The 10,473-nt window shown below is 34.0% G+C and overlaps 1 protein-coding gene and 1 long non-coding RNA gene across 8 annotated transcripts in view; one reads left to right on the top strand and one right to left on the bottom strand.

The window, feature by feature from the left end:
• The window catches only part of LOC7464538 (uncharacterized), a 92,306-nt gene extending 83,100 nt beyond the window's left edge, over positions 1-9,206 (bottom strand). The window contains exons 1-11 of one of the 5 annotated variants that reach the window (XM_002321361.4): positions 8,922-9,206; positions 8,614-8,821; positions 8,034-8,116; positions 7,816-7,916; positions 5,260-5,355; positions 4,964-5,017; positions 4,285-4,433; positions 3,580-3,697; positions 3,104-3,191; positions 2,393-2,602; positions 1,861-2,299 (exon numbers count right to left, since the gene is read on the bottom strand). In XM_002321361.4, coding sequence (XP_002321397.1) covers positions 2,424-2,602; positions 3,104-3,191; positions 3,580-3,697; positions 4,285-4,433; positions 4,964-5,017; positions 5,260-5,355; positions 7,816-7,916; positions 8,034-8,116; positions 8,614-8,821; positions 8,922-9,069 — 1,224 coding nt within the window. In that variant the 5' untranslated portion in view covers positions 9,070-9,206 and the 3' untranslated portion in view covers positions 1,861-2,299; positions 2,393-2,423. Of the gene's footprint in view, positions 1-1,860; positions 2,300-2,391; positions 2,603-3,103; positions 3,192-3,223; positions 3,698-3,905; positions 4,045-4,284; positions 4,434-4,963; positions 5,018-5,259; positions 5,356-7,815; positions 7,917-8,033; positions 8,117-8,613; positions 8,822-8,921 lie in introns of those variants that run through there. The other 4 variants (XM_024586696.2, XM_052447307.1, XR_002978190.2 and 1 more) reach the window with 4 other exon arrangements.
• On the top strand, positions 674-5,928 carry LOC112324355 (uncharacterized). Of its 3 annotated transcripts, none has more exons than XR_002978193.2 (5): positions 674-846; positions 3,513-3,733; positions 4,806-4,908; positions 4,993-5,040; positions 5,270-5,928. It is a non-coding gene; the product is annotated as an uncharacterized LOC112324355 (long non-coding RNA). The 3 variants fall into 3 exon arrangements; XR_002978191.2 differs by having other exon boundaries at positions 675-846; positions 4,830-4,908; XR_008057369.1 differs by having other exon boundaries at positions 4,806-5,040; positions 5,270-5,405.
• Positions 9,207-10,473: the final 1,267 nt, after the last annotated feature.

Raw genomic sequence — 10,473 nt, 5'->3', positions numbered from 1 at the left:
TAATTTGTTGGTATTTTAGAAGTTTTAGATTAGTTTTAAGGGTTTTTTTTTTTCATTGCTATAGTTTGTGTTTACTTTTTAATCTCTATTTTTTTTTATAGAAATAATAATATTTAATTTAATTTTTATTTTTTTTAATTAACATGGATGTTCGGGCCAGCTTGCATGTATCTCAATTAATCTCACAAATCCCAAAATTAACAACTATAAAAATCTCTAATAATTTTGAGGCTTGTAAAACTCAAAAGTATCAAAGATTAATTTGAGTAATGAAAGAATTGAGGAGAGAGAATGCCTTTTATGGCTACAAAAATTGTTATATAAAAAAAGCTTTCCATATTTATGCCCATTATTTTTATAATTTTGAAATTCTAAATTTGACTCATTTTTAAATCAAATAATTAATGTAATGATTAAAAAACATATAAATAAGATTAAAGTATTTTATTGACCTAATTAAATTCACACTCGGATGAACATAAAATTCAGCTCGAGTCAAGTTTTGAGTTGATCCACTAAGAAGTCTAATTTTATCATAAAATTGAATAAACTTGTTAAGGTGAAATTATGAAAAGGGCATATGAGTATATTCCAGCAGAATATTCAATATTTGGTAAGGTGGGTCCCTCTCTGCCTTTGTAAGCTTATCATATGGTATATTACTTTACAAACAAAAAGAATATTTTCTCTTTGACTGCATAATAATTTGTCTCGCATTTACTATTTGCTTTCCTTCCTTCTTCCAAGCTCTACTTCTTAACCCAGAGAAATGGACACAAGATCCATCTTCATTTCAGGATTCAGAAACAACTTCCAGCCACCAAGTTCTTTTTTCTCTTTCAAAAGGTAATTAACACACACTCTTTCTCTAATTTGTGTTCGTTTTCTTATAATAATTCTATAACTATGGGCAAGAATTTCCTCTTTTTTGTTTTTGTATTGAGGGGATAAAGGGATATGAACTTAGCATGAAGCTTAGCTAGACATGGTTTAGCATTTCATGGTATGATGGTAGGCTAGTCTTGATTTGAAGTTTATTGGTAAGAAGAGTCTTCAGTGCATATGATCGCTTGGCTTGAATCCTAATCTTGTTTGCTAATTTAGTTGCCTCCCTTTCTTCAAGTATAGACAAGAGAAATGTTATAAGAAGAATTATGAGTCATTAGTCAAACCCATCAATCCATTCCATGTTCGCACTATGTGATCAAATGACTCGTAATCTTCTTGAAATCTTTACCCTTTAGGGCATGATCTGAAATCAAATTTGTTTGCAACTATTCATTGTTTAGGGCTCTCTTCTTCTCTGTATAGTTTCCATGTCTGCCTTGCTTGGTTTGCATTTTCCATGTGTTTACTTGTGTTTGGAATGGAGCATTGCTCTGTGTTTGATTTTTTTTGTTTAATGGAGCATTGCTCCCCAGCTCTTTGAATTAGCTAGTGCCTTATCATGATGCCTTTGTTAAATATAGAATTGAGATGGTGGTTACTTGTCAAATAAAAGGCTTGCCTTGGCCATTGTTTCCGCTTTAATATACATCCCTTACAACTGGGTTAAAGGAAAATTTCTGAAAAACATGTGAGTCCATGAATCCATTGAATCCAATCCACTCACAAGTGAATGTAGCAAGGGAAAGATAAGAGAAACGGAAACAAAAATATAAAAACAATTGATATCTGTGACCGTTTTAAAATGAATTTCTGGAGAAGATGTTCTTCTATCTCAACTGTCTTCATCAACTAGACGCTGTCATGGTGAACCGAGGTCAAATAATAATTGTCAAGTGAGATTGGGATAAGTTTATTAGCAAACTTAATCAACTTTTAAGCTTCTAGTTATGTAGCAATGCTTATGCTGTAATATACTCAAATTTAAGCTTTTTATATATCTCAAAAAAAAATTTGTTTGCAACATGGTGCACACACGGGAAAATGGAAAAAAGAAATAGGGAAATCTTCTCACAAGGGGTTGGCATTGGCATGCAAAGCCAAATGGACCGTCACTTGTTTTGTGACTTCTCCATGTTGTTCTTTGCTCACCCTCAATTGTTTTTCGTACTCTTTAGTGGCTGATACAAGCCATTTTGTTAATATCATTGTTGCTCGTGAAAGAGGATCCAAGGGCTTGAGATATTCCTTGATGGTGGCTTCAGGTCTCTCTATACAGCCTCCTGAATCACATTCGTAATGTTAATTTATGTCATAACAAGGCCATCTTTGCCTTGCTGCTCTTTATTCTGAATGTATAGTGCCCATGTTATGGTCACATGGAGCCGCAGCGCTGGGGGCTTGTCAATAAACCCTGCAAAATGAACAGGAAAAAAGACCTTTTTAGGTTTTACTCTTCGAAGAAGAATGCCTTGAACAGAGACAATGAGAAGCCAAGTGAAGTTACCGATAAAAAGGGGGGTTTATTGTCTGTTAGCTCATGCGAGGGAAGGTCCAACTCTGGCTGGCTGCAGACTTCTTATAGCCCTTCGTATATACTCAAACATGAGCATAAAGAGACCAAAGACGGATGATATGCTCAGATGCAGCTTTTCAACTGCGCAAAATGTCGAACAAATGTTGTTTTTACCTAATAACGTTCCTCTCCCTGACCACCCTGGACCAGACAAACAAACAGAAAATATCAGCTAATGATCTTAAAAAGAAATGCGTTGCATAGTATTTGTGTGGATAGGACCAAACATTCTCTCTTCCACCAGGCTGTAGGCACAAAACAAAACCATGAACTTTATCAGTGAAGTCTTATCACTGGATTCTGATCACGAAGGTTTCTAGATGCATTCGCTATCTTCAACTGCTTTAATGAAAAGCAAGTTGAAAATTCATTGCCGAGGAGATAGGCATCCCTTCTAGAAGAGAAGTTAGGATGGTGCAGGCCAGGAATCAATGGGAATTCAGGAGTAGGCAATAAGGTGCCCTTCGGACCATCTCCCTTTTCTTTCCTCGTCCACAGAAAAGAAAAGGGGAAATAATAGCCTTTTCTTTCCTCATCCACAGAAAAGAAAAGGGGAAATAATATACTACAGCATGCTTATGGTGGTAATCTCAACAATGGCTAACACACAAATAGAAACACTTATTGAATGTGGATACTTACGAGAGCTTTTCCTGGGAAAATTACTCCAATCATGTGGGCTCATCTTTGTTTCTGTTGCGTTAATCAGTTCATGAAGAACTTGATTGACCTGAAATTTTTTAAGAAAATCAATATTTGGATTTTTATATGTAGTCAAACATGATTAAACAAACCCCAGAATACAATTTCAGTATCCCTCGTGATGTATTTCTGAAAGTGGTGAAATATTACAGACTAATTTGTTTGTTTACGTGTTATGTCCAAATTCACATAAAAAGTTATTTAGCATTCAAGCAAATTCGTGATTCATTAGCAACATGTATGCATCTACTGTTGTTCTTAATCCATTGCAATGTCATAATATTTCCAGTTTCACCGGAAAAAAATAAAAACTATTTCCCGATCAATGTTCAATAATTCTCTATTGCAGAACTGTCGCTGTGCTGTAATGAAATGGTGAAGTCATGCCATATCTCTATATAAGATAGCAAGAATACCTCTTTGGTCCTCTCATGACTCACTAGATGCCCACCGTGGAGATCAACCATTCTAGCAACAGGCTGCAACTTCTCTGCAAGCCTCCTTGCATAATATATCGGAGCAATGATATCATGCCTAGCATTCAGAGCACCTCAAATTAGTCATAAGCAGGTACAAGTTCTCAAGGATGTAGTTATTAGAATATCATTACTACATATATATGACAAAAACTATCCATCTTCTATTCTAACATGTAAATATTAAGAATCTACTAATGTATACACCTAGGGGGTAGCACTCATTTAAGAAAAAACAAAATAATCTTCTGGCTAAGACCACTAACCGTGGATTATATGAATTGGCTATGTACAAAATAAGTTATCTAAAAAGCTCCAGAACTCGTTAGCAAAACACTGTCAAGTATGCTGCTAGTGTATAGTTTTGACTTTTGGCATTTCCTTCAAAGAGGTGAGATATGCATTCTGAAACGACATGAAATACATGAAAAATGATTCATTTCCCATAATTCTTTCTTCAACCACAAGCTCATTTCTAAATTTCTCATGAGTTCGTAGCTTTACATTTTTCATTTCCCCGCATAAAAAACATCTCAAAACACAATATGTAGGTAATAGGAATATTAGATAAATGATTTGGCAAAATAGTGTATTCCATAGCAATAAGAAAGAGTGGCAGCTCTGCTTTCAGAGGATCACTATTACCTGCCATGTATAACTGATACAAGAAATCCAGCAGATCTGATTAATTCAGTTTCTGTGCGTGTCATCTTATGTGTCCAGCAAGCATTGACTTGACCATCAAAACCATAACTAGACTGCATCCCGGTTGATGATATACCTTTGACGTATTCCTGAAACAAACAGTTTTTAAGGTCCAGCTAAAGACATCCTTGTGAAATAATGGAGGGTCAGGACAAGCAGCGCAGTATTTAAATAAATGGATGATCAGAACAAGTAGCACAGTCACAAACAATTAACTGCGGGTCTCATCTTGAGGCGAAACATCATTGCAATAACGAGCAGGTGACAAAACTTGCTAGAAGCAGGCTAACATGCATGTATAGGATCAATGCATCTACGGAGTTAGCATGCACCCCTGGATCATCTTGCATAATAAATGCTTTATTAGGGCTTAATTCAGGAATGTTAATGAAGAATAAAGAATGATGGTTTGACAACTTTCTTACATGAACAAATATTATCTGACATTCTTAATTGTTTAGTTCTATGGTCTTCTATGGTGTCAGTAAGCATTTATATAACAACATGAAAATCAGACACTCAGAAGAAGCAAAGACCAGCAACCTCTACAGTAGTAAATGCAAGGTAAGAACAAATTTTAAGATTTAATTTTCCCATAAGATCATCATGCTTTTCTTACTTGATACAAGATTGCTCTTCTTGTGCTAGACCCAACATACTCATCAAGATATTCCTGCACATCAAAATAAACATCATGTGAGTTCTTGCAGTCACAAAACTGACTTGAGAAATTATCAGAGTAAACAGCACAGAATCTATTTCAAGATTGTCTTCATACATTCCATTTGATCTTTCTAAAGGCACTCCTGATTTGAAGGAAGATATAGCTCTTTTTATTTTTTTAATGTAGCAATAACGGCCAATATATAAATTTTCTAGAGCTACCAAATCTCTAGTCTGGACCTGATTATTTACCTTTGTGTAGTGAGTGTCCAAGTCAACAGCAGCCCTTTGCTCAGGAGTCTTTGCCTTCAAGAAACGGATAGCAACAGATATTGTTTGACGGTCAAGCTGCAACATAAAAAAAATTCATCACTTCATGGTTCTTCAGAAAAGAAAAATGCACTCTATGGCTGTTGGCCAGTGATTTCAAATAAGGTTGAGAGCTTATAAAACCAACAGATGTGAATTGCATCCTGTTAGGAGAAATCCCTGACAATGCTATACATCTTGCACACCTCACAGACAATCTATAGAACTAGAGGAGACACGGTCTCTCGGTGTCCTCACAATATTGTAATAACAAGTTTATCAATTGATGATCAGAACATCAAAGGTTTATCATATATTGTCATAAAATAAGTATCCTATATTAACAAACAGTGTTGTGAATGGTGTTATAAGCAGAAGAACAAGTGTTTGTTGATTTCATGATCTAAATCCCAAGAAAAGCTGTTACATCATTGGCTAATTCGCCAAAGGTTCAGTAGCAACAACGGATCTTCTTCATACCTAGGTTAGGATGGGAAGAAAAGTTAGCTGCTAACTTGATTGGAATTTATTATCGTCAGCAAGTATTCCTGTATCAATCTTAATACATTACGATGTGTATATTAAATAAATTAGGTCGTTTTTTTCCTTTTCTCCTATAGCACAGCAGAGGTGATGCCAAGTTGCAGGCCGTGGATTGTGACTTTTGAAGTGATTAGTGCACAGAAGAATAAAATAATAATGATGAAGTCTTGCCATAAAACACACAAACGTTTATGTAAATAGCCAGTGAATCCACACCCAAGCAATAATTTAAAAAGTTGCCATGTCTGACCCCCTCAAATATGCAATCAATGTTTTTATATTGAAGTGGAAATTTTTGACTGTCATAAATACTAAACAAGTAAACAGTGTGGATTCCACGGTTTGACTAAAGGCAGGTCCATAGAGGTTCCGGAGCCAGGAAGTCCAAAATCAACCATTGACATGTTCAAAAATGACTCCCTAAAGCTTTGAATATTGTCCAGAGCTGGTAGAACGACCAAGTTAAAGTGCTAAACAGCTTCAATATAGTTATGCAGTTCAAATCCGACCTAACTTTGACCTAATTCACAACTCTTCCAATATACTATAGCCATGAAAAAGACTTCATCTTGAGCAGCTTTAGGTGATCTTAATAGGAACCATGTTATTAATTTGTGCTCCCTGCGCAAGAACCAAACAAAATTTCACAATGTTGCCTCTAAGGCTTAGAAAGAAAGACAGTCTTCGATTATCTGTCACATATCTCTCCTCCATGACAAGCTCCATCCAAGGAGTCTTTGCTCATCTGAATCGAGGAGGACAGAATTTGACTTGACTTGTATAATATAAAGCTAAGGTACTTGTCATTTTAGAGTGTGGAAATGTCTTGGTCTTCAATTTATGTAGTTCTGGATTCCTATGTTTGGAGTTATACTAATTAATGAGGAACTTGTACCAAACATTCGACAAAACTTCTTTAACTAAAACATAAATACCAGGGCTTTTATTTTGCTAAAACTTTGATAGTGATACATGAGATATTGAAGTGCACTCTTTCACACTTTCCTAAAATAATGAAATTCACGATAGCTAAAAGCATAACCAAAAAGGTGAAAAGGAAAGACAGGAGGCAATTCTAGACCCTCTCACATGAGAAACTTCGTTTTGCTTGTAAAACAACTAAAGTTGGGGACTGAAAATCATCAATCATACTACTTTCTTACTTTAATTCCTTTGCCTGATCATCTAGCAGCAGGTTACACTGCTTCAGATGCGTGACATATCTAGGGTTCTCAAAAACTCATATGAGGTAATACAAACTATAGAAGCCATATAGTTGTGTTGCCTTGGTATACAAGTGCCGACAAGCAGGGTTTTGCATCGCCTAACTACAATTCCCAGTATGTTCACCACAACCAATGACCAATCCTAGACCCTATATAGCTAATGTAGCAATGCCACCATATCCTACTCAGACTAAGACTTGGTGGAAATTTTCTATGACGAATCAATACTAGAAAAAATAAATATTCACTACAATAACAAGCACTTCTTGGAGATTTTACGTGGTCAAATTATGCTTGTAAATGATACGGGGTGAATATTTGGAGTTTATGAAGCAAGCATTATACTGAGCAAAAGCCAGCAAGATACTTTTATCAAGTAAACTCTGGAAAGCACAAACCTTATCACCTAATATTGAAATAGATTCACGTGTGAAAGACAAAAAAAACAAAAAAACACTACTCAAATTCATTCATAAAAAAAAGGCAATTCCTTTCAAGTCCTTCTAAAGATGCTAGTATGCAGAACACAAAAGCTATAGTGAAACAAATGTTAATTCCTTCGACTTGATGTTTATAAAATTATGAAATTTAATAAAATCAAAATATTCATGTTAGAAAGAGAATTCAAAAGAAATGGAATTGTGTGCGTTTGAGGGAACTAAGTTAGTGTTCAAGAGTTCATAGGAACATGAAGACAACACAGCTGAACAGCAACACAAAGATATAATACCTTTGGTAAACATTCGAAACCTCCACCAGTTACATTAAGTAATGCCAAAGATAGAACTCTGTCCGGCACCATTGCTGCTAACTTGCAAGCTATCATAGCACCTGTTTCAATAATAACATATCAACCAAACTATGAAGAAATTGTTGCGAGGCATTTGATTTCAGTTACATTACTTAATGCCAAAAACAAAAACTCAAAACTCGGAATCATGGACTCACCCATTGAATGACCAAATACATGAGCTTTTCTCCAACCTAGATGATCCATCAAAGCAATTGCATCTTTTGCCATTATTTTTGTTCTGCACTCAGCAATAAAATAAAATAAAAAAATCTTCAATGGAACCCACACGCCTTTGCTTCTAAATTCAAGGCAACTACTTGTTTTTCTATCCACACCCAATTACATTGCTAAGCAACACAAGCATCAAGAACTATTGAAGCCGAGTTGAGTAAGTCAAAATTCTTCTACTTTTTCTAATTCTACACAACTATTAAACTATAAAATTCCATTTCTTCCCTATTTTTTCTCGAAAACCAAACAAACAAAAAAATCAAGGTCAAAAGAAAGTTTTAAAGAAAATGGAGATTCAACAACAAACTTCAAAAAAGCAAAACACCATCATAAATCAAATAAAAACACAAAACCCAGATCAAAAAACACACCAAAACTTCCACAAGAAATCATAAGACAGGGTCATGCATCAAAATTCAAATGACCCATCATAAAAGAATCAAACTTGAATCAACCCACATAAAAAAATTAACCATTAAACAACATTAGTGTGAGAAGACTCACGAATATTCAGAATTTTTGGTCGGCACAGAACTCCTTCCCATACCACGATTATCGAAGGCACAAACTTGAACACCACTACCACCATAGCCATCTTCCCCATTATCATCTGATTGATCAACGCCTCTCATTCCATCATCATCATTGGACCTCTCTTTCCCTGTAAGTGCCTTTATTTGTGGACCCCACGAATCATTTGTCCCAGCAAATCCTGCTCCCCATCAAACAATCCACAATTCATCAATCAAACAACCCAGTTCAAAACAAAACATAGGAAGAAAAAAGATTTCTTTTTTGATAATTGTTATTACCTATAATGAGAAGAACTTTTGTGGTTCCATGACCATGAGTTCTGTAAAAAATTTTGATGCCATTGTTGTTGTTGCTTCTGCTAGGACTAGCAGCATCAACTCCATCATATAAACTGGCCTGGTGTTTAGCTACCTCGCAAAAAGGCATGATGTTTGCTTCCTACACAAATACAAACTTTACAATATTGCACAAATGCAAAGACAGAGAGGAGATGTTCTCAGAATTTTGGACAGGAAATTCCAAGCTTCCAGAAAACAGAGGAGGAGAAAACAGAGGAGAAGATGTTTTGCGATTTTGGTGATGTTGGGATGTCTTTTATTGGGAGTGAGTTGCATCTTAGTCCCTGTATTTTCAATGCTATAAATTTTAGTCCTTATATTGTATAAATCATAATTTAGGTCCTTAATTAGATTTGACTTCAATTTATTTACCGTTGTAGACCTTTTCGATTAATGTTAAAAGTGGCACCTAACAAAATGAATATTGAAATTTTTTTCACTTTTAGATTTTTTTCCTCAAAATATCATGATAAATATGTTTGATAAAGTTCTAAAAATTATTTTGAAAGTTATTTAGAAATTGATAAAAACTAGAAGTTATAAAAAAAAAAATTGAGACTTTCTTTTAACACAAATAATTTTAAAATTGCACGGAATCCTACTTGTTTGCGATAAAAGCCGCAACTAATTAAATAAGTTTATAAATGATAATTTTAGCTTAAATTTTATATATTTTTAATAATTATTTAACTCGATTAATAATAAATAAGATATAAATATTGTCAAAACTTTAAATCTAATATGATATGTAAATACTTCAATATTGATGTAATATATAAGCATGTGTGAGTGTATTATTTTATTTTATTTTTTTATTTTATGTTGAATAATAAAAATATTGGAGAAATAAATATTTGAAACTCAATGAATATGATATAATATAATATTTAAATTTTGTATCCCATAAATAATGGATAAAATACATACATACATACATACATACATACATATATATAGAAGAAAACCGACCATGAAAATTCCATTGTCATCCCTAAATGGACCTTACGCCATGGACATAAACGATAACGCAAGGATGAGGTGTGGGATGGACTAACTTATTAGTTTATTACGAATACAAGGACTAAGATGTAATTTACCATTGATGAGGGGAGGTGGATGATAAGCTGGAGAGTGGACAGGTGTGGTGGGGTGGGAGATATAATAATCCGTCTCTGCTCAGACAAGAGAGTATTTAATTTGGGTTACGGCTCAACGCGGGGAAAAAAAAAGAAGATTCCAAGTAGCTACGTCCAGTATAAGACTAATTATGACAGGTTAAATATTTTTAATTTTTATAAAAAAATTATATATTTAGGTTTTTTTAATGTATTTTTATAATTTAAAAAATTTAAGTTTCAATCAAAAAATTTATGAATACATATAATCAAATAAATCAAGAACTACTATACGTGTAAATAAATAAATAAAACATTATTAATAATATTTAAAAATAAAATTTGAAAAATCAAGAAACATGTATAGATTAAAATAT

Source organism: Populus trichocarpa, chromosome 15 (genome assembly GCF_000002775.5).
Source record: "Populus trichocarpa isolate Nisqually-1 chromosome 15, P.trichocarpa_v4.1, whole genome shotgun sequence".
NCBI classification, from domain to species: Eukaryota; Viridiplantae; Streptophyta; class Magnoliopsida; order Malpighiales; family Salicaceae; genus Populus; species Populus trichocarpa.
Note: the sequence above shows the minus strand (reverse complement) of the source record. Positions and strands in the feature narration are given on the sequence as shown.